Source organism: Lissotriton vulgaris, chromosome 2_1, assembly GCF_964263255.1.
Source record: "Lissotriton vulgaris chromosome 2_1, aLisVul1.2, whole genome shotgun sequence".
Taxonomy (NCBI): Eukaryota; Metazoa; Chordata; class Amphibia; order Caudata; family Salamandridae; genus Lissotriton; species Lissotriton vulgaris.
Window position 1 is genome coordinate 50,944,217 of NC_141687.1, and position 16,451 is coordinate 50,960,667.

The 16,451-nt window shown below is 44.4% G+C and overlaps 1 protein-coding gene across 1 annotated transcript in view; it reads left to right on the forward strand.

Annotated features, from left to right (window-relative positions):
* CFAP65 (cilia and flagella associated protein 65) overlaps nt 1–16,451 on the forward strand; it is a 464,473-nt gene that overhangs the window by 75,099 nt on the left and 372,923 nt on the right. Inside the window, exons 3-5 of the mRNA XM_086954439.1 lie at nt 10,360–10,547; nt 11,198–11,300; nt 12,253–12,419. Of these exons, the coding sequence (XP_086810565.1) occupies nt 10,360–10,547; nt 11,198–11,300; nt 12,253–12,419 (458 nt within the window). The remainder of the gene's footprint in view (nt 1–10,359; nt 10,548–11,197; nt 11,301–12,252; nt 12,420–16,451) is intronic.

Below are 16,451 nucleotides of genomic sequence, written 5' to 3' on the forward strand. Positions count from 1 at the left end.
GTCGCTGCAGCCTGCTATCCTGTGGTGGTGAAGCTACTGATTACCATTATCGCCGCTACAGCGCGACCTATGGTGCAGTACGCTTGAGGAGCCGTGCAGCCGTCCTCTGCGAAGACATCCAGCCCAGCTGCCCGCGGACGCTGTCACCCCTCCTTCCTCGACGCGCTGAGAGAAGCCGCTGCCTTTCTCGTGCAGAGAAATCCAGTCCCGGCGCTTCCAGTTTACCCTCGCAGGTGACTGGGATATCGAGAGAGACCCCTGAAGGAGATACCAATCCTCCATCATTCTATTCAGAGGTATGGTGTTGACTAAACCCTTAGACGAGAATTCTTGAAACAAACCTTGGCAAAACCAACTTAACTTAAGCTACTTACTTACTCCCCCTTCTCACGTGTTAGGCTTAGGTCAGGCACACTGGGGTAGGCGTAGTTAGAAGCACCAGTTGAGTATGTTAGCCTAATGTATATATGACTGTATCTATGTTTTATTACTTTTAAACCATTGTATGGCTAAGAAACCATATCAATGCTTTTACAGTTCTATTTCGCTATTCTTATCTTACTGTACGTACTTTTTATAATAACAGTTATTGCAATTGTGGCAATACATTTCTCTTGTATGAGAAGAAAGACTGTTCAATAAATGTTAACCCTTTATTGATACACGCCCGTCTCTCTATTCTCTACATACTGTGAAAGTAAACTGCACTAGACTGACTGAGTGAAATCTATGTCTATTGTTTCACACGACCCTAGAGATCGACTCTTGATCTGAGGAGCAAAGTTGTCATGTTGCACGGTTGTTGGAAAGCTGAATCCCTTCTTGTCTGTGCCAAGGAAGCTGATCACTTCCTATGCAGAGAAGAAAGTTTCCAGTGACCTCTGAGCTAGTTGGTAACACTACCCAATTAAGTTTAGCATAGTCAGTGGAGGCCTGGAATATAAGCAGTTCCACGTCGATACTACTGTTTATGTTATTCCAATGCGCAGGGCCTAGTGGGAAACTAGGAACTACACTACACTGGCACTGTTCCATATCGTCCCCACATTCTTGAATCAAGCTTAAATAAAGAGAGCCTATAGGGGCTTTTTTCTGCAAAAGTTCCAGTAAAGAAATTCTTGTCACTCTAGCTAAAGTAGTAAATGGATAACTCTGTAAAAAAACTACGGATCTGAGGAAATTTAAAAAAGTCATTTCTTGCCAAAGAAAATTTGTTCTCTAGTTCCTGGAATGAAGCAATTTGTCCATTAATAAATAAATCAACCAAATATCGTAGTCCTTTCTGCTCCCACCTATAAATCGTTAAATCATAGAAAATAGCTGGCAAAAGACCAGGCGAAACTAAGGGGGTATAGGCATTGAGTTTAGATCAGCCCAAATGCTTCCGTACTTTTTGCAAGCTCCAAAAGCTGCCTTCAGCGTCTTATACTTTGTTTTTTTATGATAGCTAGGCTCCACAACCTTAAGGAAACTACCTTTCACTTTCTCACCCATAATCATTTCGAATATAGTTGGAGTTTGACAAGCAGGTATATTTACTCTATCTCCCATTATAAGAGGACTGATTAATTGGAGTGTTGCTGCTAAGTAATAAAATAAAACGTAAGGGACATTCCATCCCCCACACTCATTACTCAGTATAATTTTTTAAGGGCTTTACGATGGCGTTTATAGCCCCACAAAAACCTGGAAGTAGTCCTTTCTAAGTTTTTAAAACAGAAAGGATGGAATTCTAGCGGTATAGTGCGGTACATATACTACAGAACTTTTGGTAGGATCAGCATTTTTAAAATGTTAAGTCTGCCATGCAATGATAGATGTAAATGATCTAAGCGCTGTAACAAAGTGTTAATTTGGGCTATCACGGGGTTTATGTTAAGGTCCGGTATTTTCTCTATGGGCAGTGATATCTTAATTCCCAAGTATGTGACCTCTGAGATGGTAGAAATATTCGAGGGGGGATTATCCCCTGAACATAGGATCTGCGTTTTCTCCAGGTTAAGTTTATAACCGGAGAATGATCCAAATTGTTTAGCAAGCTCATTAATTGCCGGAAGAGCAGTCTGGACATCGGTGGTGGTTATCACAATGTCATCAGCATAAGCCAATGCTCGGTAGTTAGTGTTGGCTAAATAAATAGGTCTAATCTTTTGTTCCAAAATAAAACGGTTAATTAGGGGGTCAATATAAAGTGCAAAAAGTAAAGGCGAGCAGGGACATCCTTGAAGGGTGCCCCTAGTGATTGAAAAAAAAGGGGAAAGTTGGCCATTGATTCGAATACAAGCTTTTGGAGCGATATACATAGTTTTTAGTGCCGTTAGAAAACCTGGGCCTAATCCCTTCCTGGCTAGCACGTCCCACAGATAACCCCAGGCAACCCGGTCAAAGGCTTTTTCAGCGTCTAAAAATACGAGCCCAACATTAGACCGGGTTGCCTGGGACCAATCAAGATACGTGATCACCCGTTGAATATGATCCGCAGTGTCACGGGTAGGGATAAAACCATGTTGATATTTGGAAACTAGCGGAGAAATAATATTGGATAATCGTGAGGCAAGAATTTTAGAGAAAATTTTACTATCGGCATTTATAAGTGAAATGGGACGAAAAGATGACGATAGCAGAGGGGGTTTGCCCTTTTTAAGAAACACAGTTATTATAGAGTCATGCAATGACTGAGGGGCAATGCCTTGTTGGGCGTTTAAAAATAAATCCACCAGTTCTAATCTTAGAATACCACGAAAATGCTTAAAAAACCCAGGGGAATAGCATCGGTACCTGCAGCTTTTCCAGAGGCTAAAGATAACAATGACAGCTCAATCTCCTCCCAAGTAATAGGCAGATCCAGCTTCCCCCTCTCCTGTGTAGATAGAATGCCATTCATAACCAATTCGGTAAATTGAGTTATCCGGTCTGTGCAATCTCCTACCACATCCTCAGCATATAGTTTAGAGTAAAAGTCACAGAACACTTTAAGTATATCAGCAGTTTTGTTAACAGCCGCCCCTGCAGTATTATTAATTTTGTCAATACTAGCAAACACAGCTTTCTGCCTCGCCCTTTTGGCCAAATGTTTTCCTGAATTTTCTCCTACTTCATAGACCTCCGTTCAAAAAGCAGCAAGTTGCTGTGCAAACTTTATAGCAAATCCTTGATGGATCTTGACCTTATGAGCCAGTAGCTCCTTAATAATGGTATCTGTGGCTAGTCCCTTGTTACAAGCCTGCATGAGCTGAATCTCTAACAGTCTCAGATTGTTTATCTCTGCTTCCTCTTTCTTTCGAGTCTCCCTCTGTTTTCTTATTGAGTAGCTCAAGGTTTCTCCTCGAACCCCACACTTAAATGTATCCCAAACTACCTCTGCAGAAACGGATCCCCTGTTATTGGCAAAAAACTCAGGAATCCAGGTATTCATACGCCCAACGTAGGATAAGTTGAACAGGAGCTTACGATCAAAGGACCACTACCGGGGGCTGAACAGAATATTTAAGTCAAAACTAAGAGTAATGGGATTGTGATCCGATATAATTTTTGGTAACACCCTATATTTCGTTTGAGCAAGTTCCTTAAATATAGTCCTAGCAACAAAAAAATAATCCAGCCTAAAGTGTCTTTGATGGGGGGGCAGAAAAAAAAGTGCAACCAAAGGTTCCTCCCCTTCTTTTATACCCTACATCTATCAATCGATGTTCTTGAACAATCCCCTTAACTGCCTTGTGTACATTCTTTTTTCTCCCTGCATATGGAGTATTTCCGCAAATGTCAAATGTTTCATCCAAATGCAAGTTAAAGTCCCCACATAATATTAAACGAGGTGGCCATAGAGCTAATTCCACACTTAATTAACGCAAGACTGTGGGGTCATCGACAGTAGAAGCATAAACCGAGCAAATAGTAATAGTCTATCCACCAATTTTGAGTTCAGCAATAACCCATCGTCCCAATGGGTCTTCTTTAATTCTTTTAACTTCACCCAACCCAAACCTCTTTAAAATGGCCACCCCCCTTATCGTAGAGCTTTGACGAGAGCACCCCACAACCTCCAATCCGGTGATCCTTAAGCCATCCTCTGTTTGTCCAAGAAACATGGGTCTCCTGTATACAGATTAAATCTGCCCGCATAGCTTTAAACATCTGAGCCGTTATACCCCTTTTTCTTTTATCGTTTAAGCCACAAACATTAATGGAGCAAATCGAAAATGTAACCATTTTTTTGTATTAGTACAATTCTGCAATTAAGCATGCAATAACAAAAAATTCCAAAATTTGGCACCAACCCACAAAGATCCTAATCACCAAAACTAAGCGTCCTTCAGCTGTACTTCCTTGCATCAAACATAGCACCCTCTCCCACCCACACCCCCCCCAGCCCACCCCACCCCACCCTCCTCCCAGAACCCCACCACTGGAAGCTTAAGGGCAAATTCCCTCATTGATGGAAAGTGAGTATAAACTATGTGATTCTACCCGAGCCGGCCAGGCCGATGTTATGCCTTACCCCCAGTAAAATGAAAAAAAAAGAGCAAACCACGAAAAGCATGAGGAAAGTGTATGATCCTTATCCCGTCTCTGCTACATTGCATCTAAGAATTACTGTGCTTTAACCTCAGACACAAAAAAATAGTTTTCCCCTTATGCACAACCTTGCGTTTTGCAGGGTTTAGTAAAAATACTTGCCCCCCCCCTTAGACTGAATTGGTGCCTTTAGCTGTTTAAGCCTCCAGCGTTGCTGCACTGTTGCCGGGCAGAAATCGGGCCGTACAAAGAACTCATGCCCCAAGCCCTTTCTAGTCTTTTAAGGTCTAGCCAAGTCATACAAAATCTCACGTAGCAAATAGTTTTGTAGGCATATGAGAATAGCTCTTGGGTTCTTATCCCCCCCCGTGATCGCGTTTTTGATTAAAAGGAAAGCGATGAGCTCTTATAATTTCTTTATCCCAGACCCATCCTTTGAGATCTGGAAAAGCGTCCGTAAACAACTCCACAACAAAACGACGAGTGTCTCTTCCCTCTGATTGTTCTGCTATCCCCAATATGCGCAAATTATTGCACCGTGCGCGATTCTCCAGGTCGGTCAATTTCCAGTCAATATCTTGTCTAGTATTCTCCAAGTCCTTGATTGACGTTTTCTGTGTGGAGAGCTCATCTTCCACGGCAGAGATCCTAACTTTAGTCTCTTGTACTCTCAAATTAGTTTCATTGCTGGATTTGGCTAAGCGGCGAACGACGTTCTGCAGTTTACGAACAGCTCCTTGGGTGCGGAGCCCCTCTGCCTTGGTCTCCTCTCTATGAGCCATGATTAATCTGTACATCGAGGTTTGCAAATTATAGATAGATTTTAGTGTAATTTCCTCATCTCCCTCCAAAAGTTCTGGGAATTCAGCCTGGGTTTCAGATGCCGCTCCAACCCCTTCCCACTGCGGTTGGTCTATCACACCTGAATTATCACCTGCAAGGGGGTTCTGCACCTCCGCAACCCTATGAACTGTGTTGGGAGCTCCTTCATTCACCAGGAAATCAGAACCAAGAAGTTCTTCCTTGGAAGTTTGATTACAGTCATCGGCCCAATCTTTTGAAAGCGAGTGGCCTTCATTAATCAACTCCTCGCCAAACTCCCCATCAGATCATACCGAAACATCAGACATGGAGTAGAATTGACCCCCCGATTCAATAGATTTTGCATCGTTTGTAGTTAGGTCGTTGACCCGTGGCGAGACTCTAACCTCCTCCACCGCTTGACAGAAGTCAACTAAGTCATCATCACTGCCTTTTTCGAGGGGGGGAGGCCCTCTATCTCCAGCTGTGGGCAAAATTAAGTTTGTAGGGGTCTGTAATAAAAAATTTGCACCCTGGTTTTTAGGTACAGCACCAGACAGGTCTGCGGCAGGTCCTTGCACACTTTCTTGAATGCGACCTCCAGGTGTCTGAGCACTGCTCTTGGATGAAGCAGTTATGTTCTTCTTTTTAAATAAATCAGTTATTACTGTCTCCTTAATGACCTCATTCTGCTGACGAGCTTGAGTCTCAGGGATAGCTCTATTGAGCGAATTAAGCTCTGTCGCTGGCGTTGCTGCAGTATTTTCCACAGTGTTGGACATCATATTAGCAGCGTTGGCTGAGTTAGTAACAGCTTTTTGTGTCCCTCTGCCTTTAGGCGTCATAATTATAACTTTAAGCAGTAAACAATTACACAGCTAAATAAATTAGTAGCTGACAGGCGAGTAGCTATATTAAATGTCTTTATACTGATGCCACTGACCAGAGTATATTAGCTATTTAAATTGTAGCGGTGCCAGGTAGTAATCAATCCCAGTTACAGTCAAATTCACAGTAGCAGCTGTTGCGTAAGCTTTGAGGCTTTGAAGTTTCTTGCAACCTACTTACTGCTACTGCTACTGATGATGTATTAATATATAACAATGCCGGATAACAGTCAATCACAATAACGGGCAGTTGCGGCAAGTTTCTTTGAGGCTCCTTGCAAACTACTTACTGCTATTAAGATTGTCCTGGACAGTCGTGCCTTCAATGAAGAAAGTGGGAGCAAACCTGCTCGACTAGCGCGGACGCCTGGGTGTTTGCAACAATGTATCCACTCCCAGCCCTTCGTCTCACGTCTCCGTCATACACCTCTCACAGCTTCTCCGTAGCCGCTCCAACCTCTGCCGTGAAGAAGACTTTCCACGTCCCCGCTACAGCCTTTCCAGCTCTCCGAACCAAACGCCAGCAATCCAGCGTCTTCCGCCCTTTGCATGCCTCCGTTCTCCCCGCCTACCGCCTCCGCTACAGACTGAGACTCTCCGCAGCTCTCGCCGACTCTCCGCAGCTCTGGATACAGCTGAGTTGACCAAGGAAAGCACGCCGTCCCTGAAGCACGGCACCGAACGGGACCAAAATGCCTCAAACAAAATGTCACAGGGACGAGACGGCAACGAAACGAGAACACTCCCACTCAGAAAGGGCTAACAGCAGCATTGAACAGCGAGCCGGTCGGACCTCAGGTAGGACGCCACACAATTCTTCACTCGGCTGCAGTAGCAGCCGCCATCTTGCTTCATTGAGCTCCCTCTCTGTTACACCGCCTGTATATGTACCAGTGTGGCATCCTCACTGGTGCACCGGCTGTATATCCTACAGATGTGCACCCTCTCTGTTACACCGTCTGTATATCTACCAGTGTAGCTTTCTCACTGGTGCAGGGGCTGTACATCCTACAGATGAGCTCCCTCCCTGTTACACCGCCTGTATATCTACCTGTGTAGTGGTCTCAGTGGTGCACGGGCTGTATATCCTACGGTTGAGCTCCCTCTCTGTTACACCACCTGTATATCTACCAGTGTAGCAATCTCACTGGTGCACGGGTTGTATATCCTGCAGATGTGCTCCCTCCCTGTTACACCGCCTGTATATCTACCAGTGTAGCTATCTCACTGGTGCAGGGGCTGTACATCCTACAGATGAGCTCCCTCCCTGTTACACCGCCTGTATATCTACCAGTGTAGCGGTCTCCCTGGTGCACGGGCTGTGTATCCTACAGTTAAGCTCCCTCCCTGTTACACCGCCTGTATATCTACCCGTGTAGCTTTCTCACTGGTGCAGGGGCTGTACATCCTACAGATGAGCTCCCTCCCTGCTACACCACCTGTATATCTACCAGTGTAGCTTTCTCACTGGTGCAGGGGCTGTACATCCTACAGATGAGCTCCCTCCCTGTTACACCGCCTGTATATCTACCTGTGTAGTGGTCTCAGTGGTGCACGGGCTGTATATATCCTACGGTTGAGCTCCCTCTCTGTTACACCACCTATATATCTACCAGTGTAGCAATCTCACTGGTGCACGGGTTGTATATCCGACAGCTGAGCTCCCTCCCTGTTACACCGCCTGTATATCTACCAGTGTAGCAGTCACACTGGTGCACGGGCTGTATATCCGACAGCTGAGCTCCCTCCCTGTTACACCGCCTGTATATCTACCTGTGTAGTGGTCTCAGTGGTGCACGGGCTGTATATCCTACGGTTGAGCTCCCTCTCTGTTACACCACCTGTATATCTACCAGTGTAGCAATCTCACTGGTGCACGGGCTGTATATCCTGCAGATGTGCTCCCTCCCTGTTACACCGCCTGTATATCTACCAGTGTAGCGGTCTCCCTGGTGCACGGGCTGTATATCCTATGATTAAGCTCCCTCCCTGTTACACCGCCTGTATATCTACCAGTGTAGCGGTCTCCCTGGTGCACGGGCTGTGTATCCTACGGTTAAGCTCCCTCCCTGTTACACCGCCTGTATATCTACCAGTGTAGCCTCCTCACTGGTGCACGGGCTGTATATCCAACAGATGAGCTCCCTCTGTGTTACACCGCCTGTATATCTACCAGTGTAGCGATCTCCCTTGTGCACGGGCTGTATATCCTACGGTTAAGCTCCCTCCCTTTATTAGACCGCCTGTATATCTACCAGTGTAGCGTCCTCACTGGTGCACGGCTGTATATCCTACAGATGAGCTCCCTCCTTGTCACACCGCCTGTATATCTACCAGTGTAGCGGTCTCACCGGTGCACGGGCTATATATCCTGCAGATGTGCTCCCTCCCTGTTACACCGCCTGTATATCTACCAGTGTAGCGGTCTCCCTGGTGCCAGGGCTGTATATCCTAAGGTTAAGCTCCCTCCCTGTTACACCGCCTGTATATCTACCAGTGTAGCCTCCTCACTGGTGCACGGGCTGTATATCCAACAGATGAGCTCCCTCCCTGTTACACCGCCTGTATATCTACCAGTGTAGCGTCCTCACTGGTGCACGGGCTGTTTATCCTACAGATGAGCTCCCTGCCTGTTACATCGCCTGTATATCTACCAGTGTAGTGGTCTCACTGTTACATGTGCTGTATATTTAACACTAGAATAGTTTCACGGGTGCAAAGTCTGTGTACATTGGTGGTCATCTGACACTAGAGCAGTCACAGTGTCTGTATAAGCACGGCTGGAGCTAACCTAGTAGCAGTTTGCGATAGCGCGTAACTCACTGCTGTTTTGGGAGCCAGAATATCCTCTCAGTACACAGATATAGCTTCATACTGAGCCATTCCCTGCCACCAGAGGCTTCTGGTGGGCCACCTGGCAGCAGAAAACTGTCTCCTTCTTAAATATATTGTTGCCACCCATGGGCTTATGGTGAGCCAAACAAGACACCTCATCTGGGGCAAAGTCTCAATACTTTTTGAGTTTTTACAAATTGCAGACTTTGCCTAATTTCACAGATGAGGTTTAACTTGCATTTGCCAATATCCATATTATCAGGAATCATCATTTAACCAAGCCAATTTGAGGCATCACTATAATCAATAGTCCTAATGTAAAGTTGGGGAAGAAAACAAGCTCAACTTGGAGAAGACAGAAGTCCTCACCCTTGGCCCCTCCCCCTCTGCATGGGGCAACACCTGGTGGCCCACCGCCCTCGGCAGCCCTCCTTCACCCTCATGGAACATTTCCAGAACCTCGGCATCATACTTAACTCTTCCCTCACCATGAGCCGACAGATCAACGCTGTCGCATTCAACTGCTTCAACACCCTCCGCATCCTTCGCAAGACCTTCAAATGGATCCCCCCGAATCAAGAAAGGCAGTCACACATACACTCATTACCAGCAGACTGGACTACCGAAAAGCCCTCTACGTCGGGATCTACAAATCTCTTCTCTGCAAGGTCCAGACCATACTGAACGCTGCAGCCAGGCTCATCCTCAGCATCCCTCGACACAAACACATTACTCAACACCTGTGAGACCTACACAGGCTCCCCGTCAAGAAGAGAGTAAACCTCAAGATACTCACCCATGCCTACAAATGCCTCCCCAACCCCGGACCCCAATATATCGACAAAAGAATGTCCTGCCACACACCCAAGTGAATCCGCAGAGCTCGCCCTTGCCGAAGCCCCGCACATCTACAGAGCCAGAACGTGTGGAAGAACCTTCTCCTACATCACATCAGACATTCCCCCACTCTGCACATCTTCAGGAAGACCCTCAAGACCTGGCTCTTCAGCTGACCCTCCCCCCGACTACCCCAGCGCCTTGAGACCCTTACGGTTAAGTAGCGTGCTTCACAACTCCCTGATTAATTGATTGATTGATTGAAAGAGTGGACCAATAGAATAGGTCTGCACATTTCTTACTTTTGGATATACACTTCATAAAACATTAGTTAGTGTTTTTATTGAAATAGGGAAAATTGCCAAACCTTATTCTGTTCTTTACTAAGTAAAGCTGACATTCTCTTACTGTGTATGCCATCCAACGTTTCATGCTTAGTCACATCATTTATCTGAATACTTGTATTATTTGCATCTCACTCCAGAGAGAGACGCGTTCCCTGAGGCCTCCTGTAACAGCTTTGAAGAGGAAGTCGAGGGAGAAGAAGAACATCTTCCTGGGACTGGAAGTGGCCGAGGCCGTCCAATGGCACTCCTGGGAGCCAGGAAAGGCGATCACCAAACACATAACCTTGAAAAATGTGCTTTTAAAACCTCATAAGTTAAAATACAGGTATGTCTAAGAATTCAGTTTGCCTCTCAAAACGCGCCAAGGTGACACTTCAATCTACAAGTATATTCTTTCACTGAAAAACACAAAGGTTAAAGTGATGTTACAGTTAGGTGATCAACTAATTTAAAACTGATGTTTCAAAATCAAAACAACATCTGAAGCTCACCAAATATAGTTTATTGAGCTAACAATAACGTGCACCCCTACCACGTCTGCTTATAATTTCACATATTACATCACTCATGACATGTTAAACGATCTTATTGATGACATCACTGATCACATCTCACTGCCTCTGTACTGCCTCCAAGCTCCCACTCTTTTCTCTCTTAGAATTCATGCATATATGCAACAAAGCACAATATTAGCACAGTTTATACTTCACTTACAACATCTAAATTAAACACAATGTAGGCCACTATCGACTTTCACTCATCCACCTATAGACATTCCATGAAATAGTGTGTTACCTGTCCGCAAATCTGCTGTTATGCCTGAGATATGAAGCACTATATACATGGAACAGCAATCCAGTCCAAAACAGTGTAGCAAAAAGTCATGCTGACATCCCCCACTGTCTTCCTCGCTTCAGTTTGTGCCCTTTGGCTGACTGTCAATTAACCATATCTTTTCATCTCTTTGTTAAACAGTTCCCCGTCCACACCATTCTTCAGCACGTTGTACCCGCAGCCCATCGTCCTGAGCCCTGGGACTTCTTTTTCACTTCCTGTTACCTTTCATCCTTTGGAAAAAGTAAGTGTGTTGTTAAATGCCCTAACATTTGGGGAGAGGATGTAGCACTACGGCTAGAGCGGTCGACCTTGAAGCTGGGGAACCGGGTTCGAGTCTCGGCAATGATTCTCAACCTCCGGTGATTGGGGGCAAATCACTTAATCTTCCCTGCCTAACAAAAAGGAATGTGTACTTCTGTAACGAAACTGGTGCTCATGTAAAGCGCTCTGATACCTGATGTCTCGGGTCTAGTTTGTGCTATATAAAACTCTAAAAAAAAAAAAAAAACAAGGTCATGCTGCCTCAAGGAAAAGGAGGTAACTACTGAATATTCTAGATATTTTGAGTACAGAAGATAGTACAGATTCCAGAGCCCACCTGTTGGAACACTCAGTGTGACCTGAGATGAGCAGGGAGAGATTTAACTAAAACCTGAGTTAAAGGGATGACTGTATGGGAGTGCCAGGAATTACCTTAAAGCAAGGGAAAGGCAGTTCATTGTTGACTCTATGTTAGGCTCACTGATAAAGAAAATTTTGACTTTTCGTGGCATGGCCAAGGCAGCGAAGTGGTACGCAATGCTCCTCATGGGACAGATAAGTATCTCACAACCAGGAAAGTAATACAAAATGCTTTGTATATGGGGAAACCCATTTAGAAGTGGGTGAACATTCCTTAAAATGGAGTAGAACTTTATTTCTCACAAGAAGTGTTAGAAAGTCCATTTATTTCCCAACTACTGCTCATTGCCAAGAGAGAGGATGTACATTTAACTTGAGTGTGGATTTACATGCAGCCATCAAGATCAAATGGGTCGACAAGCACAGGTAGCACAAAATAACAGTTTCTCCAATTCATAGTGCAACCAGGGCATAAACCCAGGTAACTGTCTATTGGGCCATAGAAAGCCATGTCATCTGTTTACTTGCATTTACATGCTGTTGTTGATATTGTCTTGTGTGCCTCCTGTCAGAGGGAGTATGAAGACTGCATACACTTTGAAACAACAGATGGACACTTTTCCGTAGTGCTGCGTGCCACTCTGCCACGCCATGGGCTACTGATTCCACACTCACTGCAACTACCCATGTGTGCTGTGCAAGATTCGTCGGAGATCACCTTTGTGATGCGCAACTTGAGGTGAGTGGAGAGATAGTCGCCGAAGTCTGCTCTGTAGAGATATCAAGTTTTATTTCTAGGCTCTATTCTGCTGTTGTTGAAGAAGCTCTTGCTTAGAAGTTTAAAACATTGGAATTATTAATTTAATTATTATGAAGTCTGTTTCGGTTTAATGTAAATTCCTGCTGGAAAATACAAAAAAATCTATAATTTTAACAGATGGAAAATATTTTGTTATGCATAAGCTTTCTTCCAAATTGTGAAAGAAATTTATAGGTTGCCATATTGTGAATTATTTTCTTAATCTTTAGAAGCATGAGGGATACAAATGTCTACAGATTGTAAATTCTGTTGAGTATGCTGCACATCGATGTAACAGTACATATATAAGGACACTAAAAGAATTTCTATTACTAGCTCAAACTAAAAGAAGTCTGGTAGATTCAGAACATCATGGGATTTACATATGTCATTTGACAGAGGAAAGTGATGAAACCATCCACGGTTGTCAAACTTTTCCTACAGGATGTGGGGTGATGGTGACTCAGAGATACCTCGTGTCTGGGTGTTTAGGCAACAGCCCTCTATAGGAACAGAACATTAATTCTTTTGTGTTAGCCTATGGCTCTAGCCCATTATTAGCATAAGTAGCACATTTGAATTGGAGTGAGATATATCCCGCCAGTTGTAGTGTGGAACATTGGAATAGTTATTTTCAGATTCTAAAGGTGTTAAGGAATATGAACTCCATTGGGTAAAGGCACAAATGAATCAATGTGTCGAATATCTAAATTTGACAAGACTCATTACTACATTTGCTATGAACAGGTATCACAAGAATTTCCTGACTCAATAAAAAACACAAGAAACTGAGACAAGAAAGTATTCTTATGCCACGTGATGAGGGCATTAGGCAAAGTCACCTGGTCCTGCAAATAAAAAAATGCACTAGAATCATGATGACAGTCTTCAAAGTAAATAAAGTTTGCTTGAAAAGCTGGAGGACTATGAGGAAAGGGAGTTTGGCAGTGTTGGTGCACTGCAACATTGTACCCCTTTTGGTGATGATTTGAGTGAGTAATGTAAATATGACTATAGTTCTTAAAGTAGTACATCTCTCTATAGTTATCTATCTTGGGGTAACGATCATCATTTCTAAATAGCACAGGAGTGTTGAGGTCATCCAGGAGGTGCTTCACCACACTAATGTCTCATGTGCTGGCATAAGATCCCTCCTCTACAATATCATCCAGGAGAATTTGCAAGATGTGGAGCATTTCCATCTGTCATATTAAGGTAATTAGTGACTGCATCATAAATATTCTATCACGTAAAGTACACGTTGTGATGTTGGCTCTGTGATAACTCCCAATCACTTGATGAGATGAAGGTGTCACTGCATTTAGTGCAACATATTAGTTGGTGACAGTTGGTGGGATAGTGCCTATGAACCATCATAGTGAGAGTGATGGGCATTGAAATCCACAGAAGCAGTTAGGTGCAAGACTCAGCAATCCACATGTAAGACCAGGGTGGCAGCAGATGTCTGTACATTAGTCAATGCAGGGTACCAGTCAATATGCACCTGCTGGTCATAGCTGATGAAGGATTGTCAAGCACATGTGGGAGGAAGGTAACTGTCATTTCTTTGAGTGTCTCCTTCATAGGTGGCTGTGGTAATCAATTGGGTTGTTGGAATTAATTCCAGTTCATTAGTAGTGGCAGTACCTGAATCAACAAGGTACAGTACCTGGATAAATAATTTCCAGTCTAGTTCTGTCTCAAGGTATTACCAGTTTATAGAGAAGGAAGGTCTATTGAGGACTGATCTGGCCTCTTCAAGAGTGTTGGCCACCTAGTTTCTCTTAACTAGGTCGATAGGCACCTGTTGATTTATCTTTGCATTTGCTAGCAAAGGCAAAATAATCGCGTGAGAAGCTGCAATGCCAGTATTACCCTAGATATTCACTTGCACTAGGTCTCGGAGTTTCGGGAGCTACCCACTGATAGTAGTAGTTATAGATGTGACGTCTCAAGACCTTTTATGTTATGTTCTTTTCATGTGTCCTGAAGAGTTTGCAAAAGATCACCCGTGGATTGAGGCTGTGACTCAGTTTCTCCAGAGAAAAGGAGAGGAGGTGTAAACATTTGAATTCCAACTAGCATTTCATAAGGTGTGCCATTTTACAGAACACTTCTAAGCATATTATTTAAAGCACTTGCATCTGACATAGATGATACATTGACATTCCCCTACCTAGCACCGTTAAGGTTTGTGGATCTCTTGACATTTTGGTATGGCAGGGGTGAAAATGTTGTGTGAATAGCAATTGTACTACCTGCCCAAACATTGCATCACTGAAAGTGTTTGTGGCAAATGCTGAGCTGTTGTCTGAATGAAAAGTACAAATAGGTCCCGTAGCTACAAGGCACTGCAAGTCTTTTATGACTGCCCGAGCAGTGGCATTCTTTTGTGGCTTCAACCACAGGAATCTGGAGAAAAAGCTGACAAGAAGGCTAGTTAGTAGTTTTATGAACACAGCAGGTAGGTCTATTTTTAAGTCCGGAAACAACAAAGCCTACGTCCAATCAAGTCCTGGTGCGAACTGCTAATACCGTTCTTATGGAAAACGATCCGTGAAAATAACTCAATTTGAACTTGGAACCAGACTGGAAAAACAACAACAGCAAGACACAAGCAGCCTGACTGAAACATCCCTGCATCTTGTGCACATTAAAATACAAACAATTTAAAAAACAAACAACACTTACATTATATCACACAGTACAGACCCATTGCTACAAGGCACTACATGTGTTTTATGTGGCAGTCTTTTGTGGCTTCAACCACAGGAATCTGGAGAAAAAGCTGTCTGCATCCAGAATATATTTGTACTGGCTGATCTGCAGGAAGGAGTTTAAATACGATTTTAAATGGTCTCTTCGCTTTAGTGAAAGTCATGTAAGTGGGTATAGCTGCTAAATGTTATGTTATGTTATTGATTGTTATATAGTCCACAGCTGCCCCAGCAAAAGGGCGTCCCGGCACTTCCAACTACGAAGTATAACACACACAACAACCTGAAACCGTTTCAGCTGCCATAACACCGTAAACTAAACTAAAGGAAAGAGAAAGGTTTTAACAGCTTTCTTCAAGGCGAGTAGACAGTCTGTGCCGCGGATCTGTTCAGGCAGAGGGTTCCATAACCTAGCTGCAAGGTAACAGAAGGACCGTCCACCCGCACGGCTGCACGTAACCCATGGGACAACAACCAACTGCTGCCCCGCCAAACGCAGCCTGCGGGAAGGAACATATGGAGCAAGCAAGTTACTCAACAAGTTGGGGCTAGCAAGTTTCACTATCTTAAAAGATAGGCACAGTGCCTTCAATTGGATACGCTTCTCCATTGGAAGCCAATGCAGCCTCCGGATAGTGCCAGCAGCAGAACAGGATCGCGGGAGACCTACCAGGATTCTGGCTGCGGCATTTTGGACACGTTGTATCCGAAGTATTTTAGCCTTATTTGCCCCAAGTAAAAGGGAACTGGCATAGTCCAGGCGAGATAGAATAGTCGCCTGTACAACCAGCTGACTTGTAGCGGGATCGAAAAACTTCAAAAGGGGCTCAAGACCCTGCAAAAGGCCGAAACATGTGCTAGCCACTTCCAGGTATGATCCTGAAAGCTGAGAGATGAGTCCATCCACACCCCACGATTTTTGACCACAGTCTTTGGCGTGGGGACATCACCCAGGACAGGTGGCCACCAATGCTCACTCCACAGGTTCGCGTTCTTCCCAACCAACAAAACTTCAGTTTGGTGGCATTAAGTTGCAGGCAATTAGTAGCCATCCATTCGGCTATAGCCGCCATTCCATCTCTAAACCTAGAGGCATTCAGGGAGGACCCTTAAGCTGAGGTAACAACCAGCTGCATATCGTCGGCATATGAGACCATAACAAGGTCCCATTGCCTGGCGACAGCTGCCAAAGGCTGGACATACAGATTGAACAGTGACGGGCTCAAGGCCGAGCCCTGGGGTACCCCCTGGTCGA